We start from the raw sequence: 21,831 nt of genomic DNA on the forward strand, positions 1-21,831 counted from the left end.
CAGTTATTTTTGCTAAAATTTATTGCATTAATTGTAGATTGTTTTTAGTGTACATCTGATATGTTTTATGCCTGTGTTTAGACCTACACTATACCTTACCATGCTGGCATTCTGTATGGTATCAAATCCTATAGAATAAGTTGATTAATCCTTATTGCCATAGTCTCTGTGTCTGTATTCATTTGGCCATTGTGTCTGTTGTGCAGGATGAAAAACACAAGTTTCTGGGAGAGAAAAAAAAAATGTACCATGTCAGTGTGAAACTGGCTAACTCTCCTTCTGTTGAATGCTCTAATAAATATTCTTTGTATCATAGATTGCATTTGAACCTAGGTCTTTCTGACTAAAGAGCTTCATCAACACTGACTAAGCTATGCAGGTTCATTTAGTGTATATATGTATGACCAAAATTTCTTTTGTTTTTTATTATTTCCCATCCTAGTTCTCAAGTATGTTTTGATAAGTACATTTTAGCATGAAGTATACTGATATGTATATACCTGTTTGTCGCATATAATCTATGCTGCTTCATAAAATGCACCCTTATCTTATATAGAGTCAACAAGGACAAAATGATATATCCTTAAATTTGACTCTACATCTATATACTGTCAGTATCATATGGAAAAGAACTTGCAGACTTCACAAGAGGTATTATTATATGGGTATCTCCATGAAGTCTGCACACTCATGGGAGACCCGCACTAACTTTTATGCACATAGTAAAATACCTATCATACCTCTCCTTAAACTCATTCACTGCCAGGATATTTACACCTAATTTTGGAAATCATTTCCAGTCACTCACCATTCTCCATGCAAAAAATCCAGTCTACATGCCCTTACTAACCATGCTCTTACACCACTTCCACAAGGTGATTCCTGGTTCTCTCTCTGTTTGCCAAGTATTGAAAAATTTCCTTTGTGCCAGTCTTATAGAACTCCTTTAATAACTTACAAGTCTCTATCATGTAACCTCTGTTTTCTGCCTATCAACTAAACTTTGCAACCTATCCCCCATAAGGAGTGTTCCACAACTTATCACCAGCTTGATCACTTGTCTCTGAAACTTCTCTTCACCACCACCAACCTCCTAATTCCCAAAAAACCCAGGTGACCAAATCTGCATACAATAGACAAGATGCAACAAAATCACTTATAAAGAATGTTAATAACCTCCCTATCTTTACTTGTTAGCATGTTTTTCAACATCCAAGTAATCTGATGAGCTATTTTACAACTTTTACAATATGCCCTCTGACTTCAACTCGCTTTCTACCATTAAACCCAAGTCCCTAGCCTCATCAGTTTCCTGCAATCCAGTACTAAATACACAGTATGTAATCTTTTTAACCCAAAGTGAATTTGTATAAAGGTTAATTAAATTGATCTTTTTTTTAGAATATCTTCACATTTCCACCATAATTGTGTACTTTATTAGGTTGTTATTTAGCAATTCACAAGCCATTATGTTAGCTCTGAAAATGTAAGTGCTTCACTGAGGAAATATTATCTCTATTACAGTTATATCTGAATCTGCTTTTAAATCCATGAAATTTATATCACTGTAGAAGAACATATTGGAAGAAATGCCAGTATTATATGCTGGTCCAGAGGCTACAAGATAGAACTCCTGACATTGGATTTACTTCTTGGCTGCCAGCTGATTTGTCAGACATTTAAATTGCTTTCATGTCTGAAAAGGAAATATGGTACTTTTATTTAAAGATTGATGATATGGATATGAATAAGGCTATAAAAGGATACAAAATGAAAGCAGAAGAATCTAACATTAGTCCTGGAAATGTTGAACGAATAGGCCAATTAAACGAGCTCTTAAGTAAAATGAATAAAAAAAAGTTGAGTAATTTTTCACACCAAGAAAAAATTTAAAATGCTCAAAACTCATTTTATACAATTTACTGTTTATACCACTGTAAATTAGAGAGCAGAAGCATGAGTAGCATTGATAGAATTCTAGAAAACAAAGAAGTTAATTCCATTTATTCATCTTCAAATTCCTGATATGTATCCTCAGTGGGTGTACAGGATATTATGATAGTATTACACGAAAAAGTTACACCATTACTAACTTCTGATCAACAATTTTTCTCCAAATTAATCTCTTATCTGTCCAGACTAACAATATGAGATCTTATATTTCTGTCTTCTGAGGCACTTTTTACTGTATCTATTCACCTAGATCTTGGTCTTCCTCTGGGTCATTTTCCTGCCAACCTGGCAAAGAACATTTGTTTTGCTAATCTTTCCTCTCCCATTCTGTTCAAGTGATCATACCATCTGAAATTAGCTTTGCTAACACATTCTTAAGTGCTAACAATGGCAAGTTCTTTCCTAATATCCTTATTTTTAATATGACACTGCCATTGATACCATCCGTTCGCTCCACTAGTCTTTCACAGAACTCTCACATCTGTGGTCTCCAGTCTCTGATCAAGTGTTTTTATACCACTTGATCCATAAGTTAAAATTGGTTTGAATGCTGTCTTTTATACAGCTAATTTAGTGTTTTAACTAATTTCTTTCTCATTCCATATAAATTTATTCATCTGACTTCCTACCATACTGACTTTGTTCATTCTGTTGTCTCTTTTCATATTTAATTTACCATCTTCATAAATATTGTGCCTAAGTAGCTGAAATGTTTTGCTTGTTCTGTAGGTTCGCCATTCAGAATACAGTTGATGTTCTCAGTGTTTATGCTTATTTTCATCGTCTTTGCCTTTTTATTGCTGAGTTTCATATACCAAATTTATTACAACAGTTATTCAATTTAGTAAGGGAATCTTGCAGACTTGCACTGGATTTATTCAGAAGTATAACAGTATCTGCATAAAGTAAAGAGCAAAGATTAATGTTACCAATTTTGATATCAGATTTAATATACCACTTTCCTTCATAATGTGATCCATATAGAATTTAACAATGGAGATAATGTGCACTCTTGTCACACACCTGATTTTACCTCAAACTATCTTCCTGTACCTCCTTCAGTTTTAACTGCTAACTTACAATAGAGACTGTGTATTGCTTGATAGAATGTTCCATTTACACCACATAAGTGTAGCGTTTTGAAGAGCTTTCTTCTTTGCACCTTGACATATGCCTTTACCAGATCAACAAAACTTAAATACAAATCCTTGTTATATTCCCAGGATTTCTTAACTATTTGTCTTAAAGAGGTTGTCAGGAAAATCTGATCCTGACAACCTCTATTTAGCCTGAATCCAGCTTGTTCTTCACCAAGCTTCCCTTCCACAATTTTTCTTAGCTATTTCTCAAGCATACTTGCATATATCTTACCAGGAACACTTAGTAGAGAAACCTCTGTAATTCTTACATTCAGTTTTATTACCCTTTTTATAAATGGGTACTATGGGAGAGCTCTACTCCAATCATCCAGAATTCAACCCTTTGACCAGGCCTTCTGAATTCTGCTGTGCAGGCACTGTAAAACTTTGAGTATTTCTGGTCAAATTTCATCTATTCCAGCTACTTTTCCACATTTTATTTATGACTTTTTTCTACTTCAAGTATGGATATGTAGTCCCGACTGCAATTCCTGTTTGGAGTTTTCTACCAGTGTGCTGTCATGCTTGTTTCAATTAGAAATCTTACAAAGTAACTACTCCAGACATCTAGAATATCTTTAGTTTTCATGTTCACCTTTATCATCTATGATTCCTTTTACAGTACTCTTTCCTCTATTTCTAAACTTTTTCAATAGCCTCCAGAATATTTTGCCATATTCCTGATATTTTATTTTCTATGTTCTTAGCTAAATCTTCTCATGAGTTTTGTTTAGCTAGCTAGGACATTATGTGAGAATCCTTGACAAGGGCTTCTGATATAATGTCTTAGCTTGCATGGAAGAGGATGCAGATCAATAATTAACTGTATAATTGTAAATAACAAATTAACAAAATTTATTCATGACACATGGGTTTTTCAGAAGCTTTGAATTGAAAACTTCCTTTTAGTCTCACTAATTTGATTTACTCTACGATGGTTAAGAATAATGAAAGCAAACACTATAGAGGATTGCTTCAGTCTCTTTAAAGACCTCCTGTATAAAGTGGCATTTTCAACAAAGAGTTGAAAAATTAATAGAAGATATACAAATCAATGAATACTGTTGGAGAATGGTTAAACATTTGTGGAATATTAAAACAGGTAGCATTTGAAAGCTTAGGTGAAAAGAAGAAATGGCACCATAAAAGAGGTCTGAGGATCTTTGGATTAAGGATCTTTCTAGGATTATAGCAGATAAAGCCTTAAAAAATGCTTTCAAGAAGTTTATCAGTCATATCTTTTAAAATAAAGATCGAATACAAGAGAAAGAGAGCCAAAGAAATGAGAAAAGATAGTGAAAGTTAGAATAATTTTGTATCTAATCTAGAGAGAGAGATACAGAGAGATTTAACAAAGTTCGACCTAATAACTTATAAAATTTTGAATTTAATAATAATTCAAAATTTGTGCTCACATATAAGTGAAATTAGAAACACCACAATCCAGAAGTAATCTAGTAAACCACATTTCTATATATGAATTGAAGTATACTTTAAATAATTTTAAAAAATTGTCTATAGAAGACTATATTAACATGGAACTGCCCAAATATGCTTATAAAACTCTTAAATCAAGACTTTAGATTTCCTCAATAGAATATGGAATGGGAAACACCCATCATAATCTTTTCAGAAAGCTATAGCTATTTCAGTTTATGTATATAAATATGAAAAAACAACCTTCCACATATAAAAAAAAGACTCTTCCACACTTTCAGGATGGAGAGGCAATCATTCCAGTGTAACAGGCCTCTGAACTTTTTTCGAAAAGACATTTATATTTAGAACTGCTTATATGGAAAAGGCAAACATTGTTCCAAAGGGTACTATGTTTGGTCTCAATACCATGTTATGTGAGACTTGGTTTTTGAGGTTTAAGGTTTTCAGTGTATTACTGATGTTCCCTAATCCTTTTTTTTTTTGCCCTACACAGTGGGCCCTTTCAGTGTACGTTAGTTTACACTCACAGTGAATCTAGTAAACACCAGTTAGAGATAGAGGTGAAAATTTGAAATTTGTCTTTTGTAGTCGGTAAGAGATTAGAAATTTTGTTGATTGGAAAATATATTTCTGTTGGGTGAAACTTCATGATTCTTCTGATAGGCTTATAAATGCCCCAAAATAAAGAAGATATATATTAATCTTTTAACATGCGTATATGAAAATGGATGAACAGTAATAAGAATAGATGAAATAGAAATAAATAAAAGTGAGGGATTTAACTAGGAGAGTTGTTTTCACCAAAAGAACTGGAATATGCTATAAATAAACTAACCCAGGAGAAGAAAGAAGATTAAATATAAACAGAGAATGTTGGGGCAATCTTTGATTTACCTAGATAATCTACAGGCAATACTGTACTAATATAGCAACCTTACGAAAATAATTAGAACACACATGATTATAGAATTAAATAAAGTAAGATATTACTACAGATAAACATTTTTCAATCACAAACAGATTGAAATTATGAATTCATATAAATACTTAGTACAGTTGATTAAATTAAAAGTGGCCATAAATTTTGTTAAGAAATGTCAAGCAAGATAACAACAGGATGGAAAGTTTTAAGTCAAGATATACTTAAAGAAAATTTACCAAACTATTTAAAAAAAGAAACATTTATGATTGTGACCTGTATGTACTCCCGAAAGGGATGTACAGTAGCAAAAGTTGAGAATTATTAAAATAAAACAGGAAAGATTGAAAATAATGTAGCAAAATATGGAAAAAGCTATTCTGATAATAATAATTTAAAAAAAAAAATAGAGAAACAGTAGTAATAATGTTGCAGCAGTAGCAAAAGCTTTTATATGGCCCTTGACAGGCCATGCAATATGAATGTCTAACAACAGCTGGATAAAAAGAACAGTGGAACAGGCTCAAAGAACTGGATATTGAAGACTAAGCAGAATAGATAAGATGGAATTTTGAGATAAAAAGATATTTTGTCATTTGTGAATCATTGCAAGTGGAAGAAACATGGAGAAGCATTCATCCTTCCATGTTTCTTCCACCAAAAATGGTATGCCACACTTACACTGTAGGAAATACTATATTTGTGGAACTTGACTGTTATGCTATACAGATATTTTGATGCAAAATCCTCATTTTTTTGAATGCCTATTTATTATCACTTAAGTGATAATTCTGATAGTTCTTCATCCAAAGAAAACTTCAGCTGAATTATTTAAACATATTTCTTTCATACAGTACTGAAGAATTCCGTGTTATCAGAAGGATATATGTTATAGGAAAATGACAGCTAAACAGAAACATTGTAACTTGAGGGCTTGAAGTCTATAGAATGGGAGATAGAAACCTGAGATGAAGATTAGTTAAATAATTGATTCCATATTATGATATCAATTATTTAACTTGATAAATAATTATCTCACTGACGTTCATTTAGCTACTTCTCATCTGAAGAATTAAGCCAAGGCTGGTGCTGCTTTGCATTAGTTATATCTTTAGTGCTGAATTATTTAGAGTTCTTTTTGCATTGGGGATCAGAATTGCTAATTTTTTTTTTTTTTTTATCAACTTTGAATTTTGCACAAGAGCTCTTGAGCAGCTTTAACAGTGACAGTAGACTCTGTCTCTTTCCTAGGCACATTGGATTTTATATGTGTAAGTCTTTTGTTGGTCTAGCTGAATCATTCTTTGACTCCATTTTATGAGTTGTTATGAACCTGTAGTACATTATCAATGTGGGTGGATGGAGAGATTTTTTTTTTTGTATTTTTTAAAATTTTATTTATTTTTCATATTTATTTTTGACATCATCTGAAAACCTCTGTAAACAGGACAGTGGCCTTGTACTGGGTAGTGAAATTCATCTTTCACCTAATGAAATTCACAAATCTCCATACCCACTGTGGGATTTGAGTCTATAGCCTGTTAGTTGGAGAGTGAGTATGCTAACTACACAGCCAAACAGTGCAGAAGTCTGTTTAGTAATCAGAGTTTTTTTGTTATCTCACCATTTGATTGGGATAAATAATATAAAATACTAAAATAGATGCTTTGCTTAATTTGTGTATTGTGAAAATTAATTTCTCTTAATTTGTTTCCATTATTTTTAGGTATGCCAGATGTTAATGGATTACCATATATTTGAATGTGCCAATAATAAAGGTCCTCCCACAAAATTTGAAGATAGTAATACGAAACTTTATAAATTTGTGATTCAAGATGTAGATAAAAATACAACAAATGATGGTTTATTTGAATTAGGAAACAGGTAAGTTTGTAACTGATTAATAAAGAGATATAGTATGCCCATATATTCCTTTTTGCACATCTATCTTAAGACTTCATTCATTCTGCAGTAAGAGTGTGCACTACTACAACTTTTAGTCTAATGTCATTTTATATCATAAAAAGTGGAATAATTATAAATTATCACACATTCTATAGTTAAGCTTTAAGTTGATTTATATTATATTAAAAATTATAGATAAATTCTTAAAGGTAAGTCTAGATCAAGAAATTTAAAGAAACAGTGATGTGCAATTTAAAATCCTGAAACTCATTGCAGTTTCACTTTTTGTACTTTTTCATAGACCACCTGTGAAATCGACCTTTCACAGATCACATTCCATTATCATTAAATTAATGGTGATGGAAATCCTCCACCACCATTAATGTGTTAGTGACTTTCTAAGAATCCATAGTACCATACTTTGAATGTTTTATCTAAACCTTATCTGAAAATTTTCAGGTGCAGTTTAGAATATGAAAAAAAATGTATTTATTAATACAAATTTTTTACAGTCCTCTAGGAAAACCATTGACTGCAGAAAAACTATTGGGCCATGGACCACACTTTGAGAAAGTGCTGTAGATGATGGAGAGAATATTTTTACTATTATTCTATGAGACCAGTTTCTTTTAATTATAAGAAGATTGTATTGTTCAGAGCCATCAGCATTGGCAAAATACGAAACAGGAATCTTTGTATTGAATAGTAATGTATCAGTAGATGTTATAACATCTTATCTAGAACAAAGATTCTATGAGACTTTCTGCAGATTCAAAATCAGAAGACTTTTGCTAACTGTTTTGCTAATACTCTGACCTCTGCTGAACCTGGAAACTATCCAATTTCTGACTTTTTCAGAATGCAGGGTGTACACAAATTCAGGAAACCATTCTCTTTGGAGAGATAATACAGACTAACAGTGCAGATAATTATTATTAAGAGAGACCTCCAGGGAGTCAGGGACTCATCGAGGGAGGTCACATACTACATGCACTGGCTATCATACTTATTTTTGAATTCATTCACACTGCTCGCACACACAACATCCAATTTCAGTCCATTTTCTCCTGTATGACCATTTCAGAAGTTTATAAAGTCTCAGTCATATCACTCCTCTTTCTCCTGTTTGCTAGTGTCTGAAGTCTACAAATTCTCAATCTGTCTTCATAGTCAGTATTCCACAATCCTGATATTATTTTCAACATTCTCCTTTGCAGTCTTTCCACTGTATCAGAATCACAATAGAAACCAGACCTACACCCAATAGTCCAAGTGAGATCTTATCAAGGCCTTGTAAAGAGGCAAAATGACATCCTTATCTTTATATTTAAATTTGTTTCAGCATATCAGTTATCTTTTGAGTTGTATTTGCAATCTTTGCTACATGGCCCTGAACTTCAACTTGCTCTCTACTAACACTCCAAGATCTCTATCCTGATCAGTTTCTTCTAGCATAATCCCACCAATATAATATGAAATTGGATATCTAATCACACGAAAGTGTGCATGACTTTGCATTTACTGACATCCATTTTTTCTGTGCCTAGAATTCCTATTCAAATCATTCTGCAAGTGCTACATATCAGTAGCATTCCTGATTACCCTGTCTATCTTTGCTTTATCAGCAAGCAGCTGGCTGCCTGTCAGATCCTTCCCAATATGATTAATGTATAGAATGAATAACAGTGGACCAAGGACTGATCCTTGCGGCACACCACTAGTCACCTTAAATCTTACAGACACACATCTCTGTATATCACATTTTTTGATATCTGTCAGTCAGCCATCCTCTTACCATGCTAATATTTTATAATCCAAACCCATATTTTCCTTATGCAACAGTCTTCCATGCTATATTCTATACATTCTGAATTATTCATCTATTAATCATCTATTCAGAAGCCTTAGCAAAATCCAAAAGTATCATGGTGTATCAATTCCCCTTGTCTAGTTCATTATCTTGGCCAAAAAGGGGGAAAAATAGCAAGTACATGTACTGTATACATAAGCATAAATAATGAGAGATTGGGTTGATGGATAGCATTCTTTATGATGGTCAGCATGGATTTATAAAGGGTAGGTTCTGTTTTAGAATTTACTTTCATTTTATTATAAGGTAATGAGTGTGTTAGATTAGGGAGAATCATATACAGTGATATTCTTGGACTTTGAAAAAGGATTTGATAGATTACCGCATGATAAGTTGGTGTACAAGCTGCAGAGGATGGGAATAGATAGTATATTGGTTGGATGGATCAGAGATTGCTCTGATCGATACCAGCAAGTTGTGTGTGTGATGGAGCAGTGTCTCAAAACAGGAGGGTAATCAGTGGCATTCTCCAGGGTGCTGTTCTTAGGCTCCTGAATGTTTTTATTTTACTACTTTGATGCATTTTCAGTTGAGCCAAGACATCCACTTTCCAAGTGGATGTCTTGGCTCAACTGAAAGTTGAGCCAAGGGATTATTCTCACTTCATACCAGTGAGATTATTCTCACTGAGATTATTCTTCATACAAGAGATTATTCTCACTTCATACCAGTGAGAATAATTTCTGTGGCTTATTCACAGCCGGTATTAGGGTCAAGTGAGTGGAAGCAATCTACAATTCACTATAAAATACAAATGAGTCCATAACATCCTATACAGTAATACTTTATTTATTCAAATATAGAATGGTTTGCTTACTTTAATATTTGATTATGTACATACTGAGAGTTCACTTATGGTGAATTTAACTTTTTGAGAAAGGATTGCTATGGCATATTTAATAGATGGTAGTTGCTGTTTTAAGGTTTCTGTATGGACAATGATGAGAACAACAAACAGTTACCATCATAATGAACCTCATCCTAAAGCCAGCAATACCTAATCAGTGAACTAATGAAAGGCAAGTATACAGACTCCTCTGCAGAAGTTATGTCCTTTAAATAGTGCATTCCAAAGCAAATCAGATACTGAAGCATATGTTTTCATAAGCTCTGTTGTCAGTTTTCAAAACTTTTAAGTTTCTTTCTACGTGTGGACATAAATGGTTGGACCCATAACATTTTCCATGTTTATTAGTCTTAGCATTTTTGAGTAGTCGAATGTGGCTCAATTGTTCAAAAGATTTTGCCTGTTTGTCATCTGCATGCTATTTCTTTTTAGATTATTCGTTAACGTCAAATAACATTTGTTGTTTTAGTGGATTTACTTTAGATTCTGATTACTGCTTGTTCTTCCATTGTGTTTTGATATTTCAGTTGTTTCACAAATTCATCACTATGCTTTCATTTTTACATGATTAATTATAGATGCATACTTTCTTTTTCTTGTGTAACCCAGACATTTTGTCTTGCATATTTGACATTTCCTCTCATCTTCCTTTTCCCTCTTTTACCTTGCGGTGTCAAGGGTTAGTCATCAGACCTCAAACTATTCACAGGATAAGGTGGTCAGACCTACGCCCTGGTGTATCTTATGTCCTGTAGTGTTGAGTTTTCAAGGCCGGCTTGCCTGCTTTGCGAGATGAAAAACCCCAGGATAAACTGGGGAAAAACCCTACTGTCCACGCCCAAGACCAGCTAACTTGGCTATGGCTGAGGAAGATCCTTCAGCTCCTCACGTTACCGATGGGAATTGAACCTAGGACACACTTTCCCCAGGCATATGGTTGCGAAGCGCACAGCCACTAGGCTAACTGCATGGACCTATATTTTATATAGGTCTGCGTGGGACCTATATATTTTACATTTTGGAAATTTTAAATCCTCAAATTGTAAAACTTTCAATTATTATTTCTTTTTTTTTATTATTCATGGCAAATACTCTTTATAAGACAAATTTTAACACTTCATAATATAAACAACTTTTAAGACTGCATAATATAAATTAAAATAAGAAAAAACTAAAGAAAGTGTCTATAACAAACACAACAAGCCTTTGTATGAGGTGATGAAGATAAGGGGAGAATTTCTACAATTCATTGCATTTCTTATGATCCATATAATGGGAAATATTTTTTGTTTCAGCTGGCCATACATCTGAAAAACACTAAATTGGCAAATAAAGAAGCAAAAGTGAATATTCAGATCATTCCTAATAATGACTTCTATGTAGTAGCCATAGTTTTTTCTTCCATTTGCATCTTGTGTGAAGAATGTGGAAAAGTATAAAGTTATGCATTTTGAGATATATTATTATTTTTTTTTGTTGCTCCTACTCACAAAAGATTATTTGCAAACCTACAGTATACATTTGTATCGTGGATGGGCTAGGGATTTTTTTTTAATCAATTATATGTATTTTTTTTGGTATTTTTCGATTATTTTTTACATAGTCCAGAAACCCTCCTCTATAGAAACATGGAACTCTTTCAAGCCACTTCAGGCCTAATAAGCAGGGATAGTGGTCTCACACCAAGCAATGACATTCATCCCCCACCTAAAGACAATCACAAACAGCCATACCCATGATGGGATTCGAATCCTCAGCCTGTTGTTTGGAGAACCAGTATGCTAATCACTTGGTCATCCAGTCTGGTGAAGCTTTGTACCACATTGAGGGAATTGTATTCCACGAAACTAATGAAACCAGGGATATGAGGGTAGTAATAAACAGAAAAATCGATGTTTAGAGGGCATGCTAAAAAGAGCAGACTGAAAAGTTCTGATAAACACCTAGAACAAAAATTATATTAAAGCAACTCTTCTTATATATCCTAAAAGAAAAAGAACAAATTATTACATGTAATGTATTAAAATGCAATGTTTTTTATATTTTATAGGCATTGTGGCCATTAGCTTAAAAAAAAAATGGTGCAGGTAACTGAATTCTGTAACAAGATCCATGTCAACAGAACACACAAACACACACACACACACACACACAGCCTTTGGATGTCACTGTTTTTAAGAATATCATGTTATTTGATTTCTTGTCAATGAGACTTTGTGTAGTTTGGTGGCTGTAGAATCAATCATTTAATCATCTGTACCAGTATTTCCCAAAGTTTTCCTACGATGGAACACTTCACAAATCCTGAATTTTTCACGGAACACCTTGGTTATTTTGTAATGTATTAATTAATAGTTAATTGTTAATTTAGCAGATTTTTATTATTGATTAATAATTGATGATTAATTATTAATTAACAATTAATTAAACATCAATTAAACATAAACATCATTAAATTAATTGTGCTGATTTTCATTGAAAATCAGCACAGTTATCTTCCATTCTGATCACCAAAAATTTATAATATTAGTATAAGTACTTACGAGTGAATGCAGACTTTTTCTCCTTTGTGCTGTTAGTTTTCCCCTATTTTGTACTTTCTGGAAATCATTCTTTTTGTGTGTATATACCTTTGATTGTTTTGATGATTAGCAGTGACTTTCAGGACAATTCATAGTGTGATTTTATATCTTTTTGCATGTAAAATAACCAGCATGTATAAGGGGGGGTGTGGAAAGTTCTGATAAACACCTAGAACAACAATTATATTAAAGCAACTGATATAACCACAAAAAATAACATCCTAGTAGCAGAGTTATGAAGGTAACTTATGTTCTTTCTTGTGGTTATATCAGTTGCTCTAATATCATTTTTGTTCTAGGTATTTATCAGAACTTTCCAGATTCAACCCCCCCCCCCCACCATACACGAAAACATTAATAATTGAAAAATGTTGTTGGGGGTGGACTTAATAAAATCAGTGGGCTCTCTTAATAACAAACCCTCACTTTATTTAAAAAAAAAAAAATAAAAAATAAAATAAAATAAATAGCCCCATGGCCATAGCATTGTTCTAAAGGAAATTCACTATAGCAAACTATTCACATGATCCCCATAAGTTTGCTATAGTTAGACTGTATATTAGTATATAGATGCAATATCAAAGCTGATCGTGATGTCTGAAATTCTGAGGATAAGGTTTTTTCAATCCAATTCTGAACCAATTCTCGTATGAACAAGATCCAATTCTGAATCAATTTTTGTTTATTAAATGAGGGTAGTTGCATGCAGGGAAAGAGTGCTTTTGCTGTTTGACAAGCTTGTAAGTGGAATTGTCTATATCAGTTACTGGATGGGCTTGCGGAAGAATTGGATTTGTGAATTTTTGGAATTCCATATATTCAGGATCCTAAATAAAGGCCTCAGCTTCTAAATGATTTCTGCAAAATAAGAAATAATGTTATATTTTTAGTGCATTTTAAATAGCAAGCATCCTAAAACACACTTCATTGTAGCAGAAGAGTGAAGTAATAGTTTGGTCCTCCTTGTCACATTAGTCATAAATCTTTAAATGAATCATTCTATAGTACAGATCAGGGTTTCCCAAACTGTGTTCTGCGGAAGATGAATAAGTATTCTGCGAGAAGTTCTCCTCATTTTATTTTTCTAAGCATTTTTCATGAATAAATATTTTATAGTGGAAATATTCTGAGGAGAATAATATTCATGAATATGTCGAAAAGCTCAGACCCAGAAAGCCTAATAACTTCTGTGTAGCAAATGTTAGTGACCAAGCCATGCATTTTTAAAAGTGGAAGTATTCATGAATTATCATTAATTTTCACACAATGAAACCTTTCAACATTTGGGAAAGGGAATAAGATATCACAACACAGATACACAGAAAATCCTTATAAGGAAAAGGATTAAAGCATTCAGAATTGGATTGAAAAAAAAACCTTATCCTCAGAAATTCAGACATGATCAGCTTTGATATCGCATCTATATACTAATATATATCTATATATCGCATCTATATACATAAGTTTGCTATAGTGAATTTCCTTTAGAACAGCATGAATTTTTTTAAATCCATGTTTATTGAACATAATTATAGAAGAATAACAGGAAATAAAAATTAAATGAAATAAAAAAAAGAAAATTTAAGTTTAGTTGGTTATCCAGATGATGTATTTAAACATGCAGGAAATGAAACTGATCTCCAAAGCAATTATTTAAATTTCAAGAGAGATTTAGCAGTTTTAACAGAGAAAATATTAAAAGTTATGTGCTTTTGAAAATATTAACAGAGAAAGCAAAAACAGTAGTGATTGCAAAATAACCAATAAGATGTAAATTGGAACCAAAAAGAAAAAAATAATAATGTAACAAATAATGACATTTAAATACCTAGAAATAACTATGAACATTGAGAATATAACACAGAATAAAGTAAAAGAACACATTCCTGAAGGCTAATAAAATATTAGGATGTTTAAATTCATTATTTATGGTCAAAACAAACAAACAAAAAAAAAATTGAGCATATATAAACAAGTAATCCATCAATATTAACTTCTGCATGTGAAACAAGGAAACATCAAAAATACAACAGATAAACACATGTGAAATGAAAACACTAAAAAAAAAAAAGGTAGGTAATAAAACAAAATTTGATAGAATAAAGAATGAAAAAAATTATGAGGAATGTTAATTGCAACCCATAAATGAATGGTTACAAAAGAGATCAGAACATAATAAACATATTAATAGAATGGATCCAGAAAGAAGAGTTAAATTAGCAAGAGACTAGAAATAAGATACAAAAAGACCAATTCGTAGGGGGGAAAAAAAGTTGACTGACTACATCGAAGTTTTGTAGACACAACAAGCTGAAGATTAAAGCTTCCCCCAAGTTTTTACTAAGCTGGGTATTGGTCTCACACCATGTCATGAAACTGATCTACTTCCTGAAGACATTCACAAACATCTGTGGCTTCAGCATGATTTGAACTTGCAACTTATTAATTTATTAAGGTGTGCTAAGTATTAAAAGTGCCTGTATTAAGGGGTGCTTAAGGGTCAAAGCTGTATAATTGAGAGGAGACCTCCACATAACCTTTAAAGGAATGCGGAGAACCGACCAGGGCTTCTGACCTAATGTCTAATCCTCACCTTCTCGTGGTGCACCCTGTTGGGTATCTACTTGGATACTGAACGGACGAGGATGGGCTGGCAATTTGGGATTTAGCCGACCAAATTGTATTCTTATTGGTTAAACCAAAATATAGAATGATGGTACAACATGACAAAATTTCATGCCGGCTGGGGCGTCGCCTGGTTAAACAAGGCCCCCGTTGTTTTCGCCAGGGAACCAGGGCGAACAGCAAAAAGTCAGCTACTGGAACAAATCTGAAAATAAACCCCAACTCAACATCACCAGAGTTAAAGATCGGTACTATCAACGTAAGAAGCCTGAATGGCAAAGAAATGGAGCTAGCTGAGGAATTAGATAAGTACCAGATCGACATAATAGGGGTGACTGAAACAAAAAAGACCAAAACTGTTGAGATCTTTCTGAGCAATAAATACAAAATGTTATATTCAGGCAATGACAATCAAGGAAAAGAAGGAGTAGCCATAGTATTCAACACAAATTACGAGGCTAATCTTCTTGAATGGCAGTCAGTCTCAAGTAGAGTAATGTGGGCAAATATGAGAATGGGGAACTGGACAATGAGACTTATTTGTGCCTATGGTCCCACAGAAGGTTCTACTAAAGTAGAAGTGGAGGAATTTTTTGAGACTTTAGAAAAAGCAACTGACACAATGAAAAATGAAAAGTTGGTCCTTGTTGGGGATCTAAATAGCAGAGTAGGAAATGATTGTGAGACATACAAAAATATTTTGGGAAAATTTGGAGACAAGAGCAAAGCTAATAATAATGGCAAATATCTGTTGGATTTCTGCTCAGGACATGGACTGGTTATTACTAACACCATGTTCCAACATAAAAATGTGCACAAATTCACATGGAGAGAAGAGGCTAGGAATAAAAAAAGTCTCATTGACTATGTTATTGTTGATAGGGATGTTTTCTCGCTGGTGCATGACACCAGAGTGTATAGAGGATTTGAAATTGGAAGTGATTACTATTTAGTCTTGAGCAGGATAAAATTGAATTTCATATCGAAAAGAATAACATGTAAGAAAGTTTTAAAGCGAATAAAAGTTGAGCAGCTGTCAGATGTGAACTGTAGACTAAAATACACAAAGATTATTAAAGAAAAAATGAAAGAGTTTGAGAACAGGAATCAAACCTTGGAGATTCAGTGGCAAACTCTGAAGAAAACATTGATTGATTCTGCCAGAGAGGCATGTGGTAAGGTTGTCTGTAAGGATATAAAAATCATAACTCCCTGGTGGACACAGGAAGTTAAAGAGGCAGTGAAGGAAAAGAAGAAAGCATATCAAAAGTTCCTGTCAAATAAGTCAGCTTATGCTCTTAGAGAATACAGAGGCAAATGCAAGAATGCTAAACACTGTGTAAAACTAGCTAAACAAAAGTCATGGGAGGACTTTGGCAAGAATATAGAAAATAAATATCAAGAAGGTGGCAAAATATTCTGGAGGTTGTTGAAGAAGCTTAGGAATGGAGGAAAGAGTGCTGTAAAAGGAGTTAGAGATGATAAAGGTGACATGAAAATGGGAGAAAAAGATATCCTTGAAGTATGGAGTAATTACTTTGAAAAACTGCTAAATGAAACAAGCAGTGATGACAGCACAGTGGTAAAAAACACTGACCAGGCATGCAGTCAGGAATACATATCCATACTTGAAGTACAAAAAAGCAATCAAAGGCTTAATATGTGGAAAGGCAGCAGGAGTAGATGATATTCGACCAGAAATGTTGAAGTATGGTGGTATAAGAGTCTTACAGTGGCTGCACTGCATAGCTCAGAAAGCCTATGCAAGTATACTTGAGAAACGGTTGAGAAGAATTGTGGAAAGAAAGCTTGGTGAAGAACAAGCTGGATTCACGCCAAATAGAGGCTTTCAGGATCAGATCTTCACTTTACGACAAATAGTCGAGAAAGCTTGGGAATATAACAGAGATCTGTATTTAAGTTTTGTTGATTTGGAAGAGGCATATGACAAGGTGCTAAGAGAGAAGCTGTTCAATATGCTACAATTATATGGTGTCAATGGGGCATTATATCAAGCAATACTTAGTCTTTATTTGAGTTGTAAGGCAGCAGTTAGAATTGAAGGAAGTACAGGAAGATGGTTTAATGTTAAATCTGGTGTCAGACAAGGATGTACATTATCTCCTCTGTTATTCATTATCTATATGGATCACATTATGAAGGATAGTGGTATTAAACATGATACCAAAATTGGAGATGTTAATGTCAGCTCTTTGCTTTATGCAGATGATGTTATACTTCTAAATAAATTCACTAAAAGTCTGCAAGATTCTCTGACTAAATTGAATAACTGTTGTAATAGATATGGTATGAAGGTCAGCAATAAAAAGACAAAGACAATGAAAATAGGCAGAATCATTGAAAATGTCAACTGTGTTGTGAATGGAGAACCTGTGGAACAAGTAAAACATTTCAGCTACTTCTGCATGGATTTTAGTGAAGATGGTAAATTAAATATGGAAATAGACAACAGAATCAACATAGCTGGTATGGTAGGAAGTCAATTGAATAATTCATATGGAACAAGAGAGAAATTAATCAGAACACTAAATTAGCTGTAGACAAGACAGTGTTCAAACCAGTTTTAACTTATGGATCTGAGAGTTGGATCAGAAGTAAAACACTTGACCAGAGACTAGAGACTGCAGATATGAGAGTCCTGAGAAAGATTAGAGAGCGTGAAGAGATGGTATCAATGGCAATATCATATTAAAAACGAGGATATTAGGAAAGAACTTGACATTGTCAGCATTCAGGAATGTGTTAGCAGAGCTAATCTCAGGTGGTATGGTCACGTAAACAGAATGGGCGAGGAAAGATTTAGCAAAACAAGTTTTCTATGCCAAGTTGGCAGCAAAATGACCCAGAGGAAGACCAAGATATAGGTGGATTGATATGGTACAAAGTGCCTTAGACGATAGAAATATAAGATCTGATAATGTTGGAGTCTTGACAAGTAACAGACTGATTTGGAGGAAAATTGTAGAGAGGAAGTTAGTAATGATGTAATTTTTTTCATGTAGTACTATTATAATCCTGTACACCCGTTGAGGGTACATGGCAGGAATTTGATGATGATGATGACTTATTGATTAGAGAGTGGAAATTTTATCTACTTGGAAAACCAAGCTGACAAGATAATTATATTACCTCTAGTTGATTTCAGGATCAGAAAGCCATAATGAACTATATCTCTTCACCTTCTTTCATAATGTAGTAACTTTTGTTTAGTATCAATTTTCTAGATTATCAGGTGTCAATATTCCTTAAAATTTCATGTTTTCATTTTTTTTCAAAATATTTGAAAACTTTTCTATCTTTCAACATGTGCTGTTTTGAACAATTCAGTTTTTTTTTTTTTATTATTAATATTTCATTTAAGTTATCTGCATTGTATTTGTTTCTTCTCCTATAAAGTTCTCTTTTGTTCATTAAAAGTTGCTCAGCAATAAAATTTTTATGTATTATCTTAGAAATATCACTGAACTTGTATTAACTTTGGTTTTATTTTTTGCAGTAATACTGAAGATTGTGAGAATAGTACAAATCAAAATATGACACTTACTGTTAGTGAGAAACTATATGATTGTGGACAACAAGAACATGCATCTAGTCTGATTATCCATCAAAAGACCTCCAGTAGCGCTTCAACAAGAAATATTTTTTCTGCCACTTATAATAAAAATTCAGAATGTGACAAAGAGAATATTGATTATTTAGATACCTCAGATTCTTATAGTGCACATCGTAGATATAGTTTTATGGCAGCAATGAAGACTGAAATAAACACGTCGTATTTTGAGGATGACTATGTACCTTCTTCAAAGGCAAAAGTATTGCAAAGAAACACAGGTTTCCCCCGCCGCAGTTTGCGTTTGTCAATGCGTAGGTTTCGACATCAGAAAGATTCATGTATTCATCTAAAAAATCAAATTTTTGTACCAAATGAAAGTGAAAGTAAGTATATCATAATTAATCCTTTCATCAGCATTACTTATAAATGTTTTGATTTTTAGAAATTCTGAAATAGTGAACTGTCATATGAAATAGTTGAATGTCACTTTTGAAAACACCTTGTAGGTTGAGAAGAAAATAACTTATTAACTTTTACTGGTTCTAATTTGTAATTTTTTTAGCAGATAGAGATAACCATATCATATGAAAGTTCTTATGATGATCCCAAACATGAGAGGTTGGTTAGTCAGTCTATAATGCAATGGATGGGTAGAGAATTGGACAAACTTATTCACATTTAATTTGAAGACCTGTGCAATGTATTCTTCAGAAAACACATAAGAGCGGTGACTGTTCCCGAGTATAGCAATATAATATATGAAAAGAAGGAAGTGAGACTTGTTTTGTCAGTTTGTAGCTAAACTGTGAAGGATTCACTGTGTACCAAGAAAAGAAATCTCATCTTGTATGGGATTTGAGTGTTGTCTATCTAAAGTAATTTTAGGAGAAAATAGTAGTTATTTTATGGGAAATAAGGCAAAATTGTGTTTTGTTAGACTGAAAGTGACAAGATTATCTGACCCCATTGAAGAAGGTCTTGGAAATCAGAATTCAGGATGGTGAAGGTTGATGCTTTGTAAGCTGTGGTGATTTATGTAGCACGTGTGGCTCACATCAAGCACTCCAACTTCATACACTCTACTTATACCAAAGCATTCAACATTGAAATCAGTCATCAGCAGGTCCAAATCTGATTTCATAAAGGCCACCAGCAGAAAACTTGCCTTCTGTCCAAATGGAAGCTGTGCCTTCTAGTTGCTTGCTAAGACTGTTGGATGCAACTTCTGCTTTCCTGCACTTCCATCCTGCTCTCATCCTGATGGCACCACTGTTACCTCACCTAAAGATAAAGGTCATCCTGCATAGATGACCAAGGAAAATCATGTCCTACCATAACAGAATCCAAGCACTGTATGCTTCCTATGGTTTTTTCAACAAAATGTCATCAGAAAATTATTAAATAAGTCTTTTGGTCCTGATAGCATCTCTCTAATTGTTCTCAATCAGTGTGTTCCAGAGCTAACACTCATCCTGCATTGTTTGTATAATTTAGTATATGTACCTGGTACTTATCCCCATGGAAGCAATCTTATATCCATCCTATTCCAAAAAAAAAAAAAGTGATAGAAGTCTACTGTCAAACTATCAACTAGTTTCTATCATCTCTGTCTTCTCCAAAATAATGGAGAAAGTCATCAATACCCAGCTCTTCCACTGCTTAGAGTCCAGCCAATTAATTGTTATCACCTGCACAGATTCCACAATTCAAGACCCACAGCTGACCTCATAGCTTACATCACCCACCACTGGACATGTACCATGGAAAGATTCAGAGAAACTTGTGCTATCACTCTTGATATTTTCTTAGCTTTTAACTGTGTGTCAAAAGCTTTGGAAATGCAGGTCTCCCTGTCATTCTCTTTAATTGGTAGCCAGCTTTCTCTCTGGTCATTCTCTCCAAGTTTATATGATCCTCCCTCTTTGAGCTTCGCCACCAATGCTGGAGTGTCTCGGGCTCTGTCCTATTACCTACCCTTTTTCTCCTGTACATAAATGACTGCTCACAATAACCACTAGTCCTATCCACAGCATGGCAGACAATAGTGCTCTCTACTCATTCTGCTCATTTGACAAATCATGCAGCACTCTGTCATCCCAGGCTACAAGATCACCTACAACTAGTGCCTTAAACATTAATCTACATACTATCCTTAGTGGGATGGGTGCAACCTTATGTTCAATGCCACGAAAACAGTCTTCCTTTTTCTCATGCAAACGAGATCTCAGCTCACCTTCCCTTACCCTCAGTAATACAGAAATCACAAGACAAGATCAGGTCTCTTTGTTTGTACTAATGTTTACCTCCAGTCTTTTGTCGGCATAAACACATCACATAATAACCTCCTGAGCATCCAAGATGCTTGGCCTTCTCTTTCATTCAATAGCCTATTTTGCACTCAACCAACTCTTAACTATATACAGATCCATCCATGTTTAGAATACTGCTCATGTTTGAGATGGTGTACCTAAAAATCCCCTTAAAATCCTTGATATCATTCAGAGGCAAGCAATTAGGCTCATAGTTGATCCCTCTCTTACAGACTCACTTGTGCTATGTCTGTTTTACAGGTACTTCCATGGTCACTGCTCCAGTGAATTGGTAACCATCATTCCTCTACTTTCTGTTAACTTACCTGTTAATACAAGAGCTGCAGCTGCCCAGCACCCCTTTACTGTGCAACCACGAGCATACCAAATCTGCTTCTATTCATCCTCTCTTATTCTACCCATCTCTATCCTCTGGAACAGCTTTCCTTAAGAAGTACTCCCAAACAACTACAATTTGCTACTCTTCAAAAAAAACTTCAATAAACTTCTATCTCACTCCTCATGTGCACCTCACACACCACTGTTTTGTTGTTTTTTGTCCTAGCACAGACCACAACAGTGGTCCATGCTAGGGCAACTCGTGAATGCCAGCAAGTGTATTCCCATAAGCTTTCTGGTCAACTCTTTTTACGAAACTTTCATAGTTT

General features: G+C 33.9%; 1 protein-coding gene across 1 annotated transcript in view; it reads left to right on the forward strand.

Annotated features, from left to right (window-relative positions):
- LOC150109146 (DEP domain-containing protein 7-like) overlaps positions 1–21,831 on the forward strand; it is an 89,967-nt gene that overhangs the window by 20,742 nt on the left and 47,394 nt on the right. The window contains exons 3-4 of the mRNA XM_090401683.1: positions 7,178–7,335; positions 18,798–19,237. Coding sequence (XP_090257809.1) covers positions 7,178–7,335; positions 18,798–19,237 — 598 coding nt within the window. The remainder of the gene's footprint in view (positions 1–7,177; positions 7,336–18,797; positions 19,238–21,831) is intronic.

The sequence above is a fragment of the Typopeltis vanoorti genome, chromosome 2 (assembly GCF_054136105.1).
Source record: "Typopeltis vanoorti isolate ZY-2024b chromosome 2, IOZ_Tvanoo_1.0, whole genome shotgun sequence".
Lineage (NCBI taxonomy): Eukaryota > Metazoa > Arthropoda > Arachnida > Uropygi > Thelyphonidae > Typopeltis > Typopeltis vanoorti.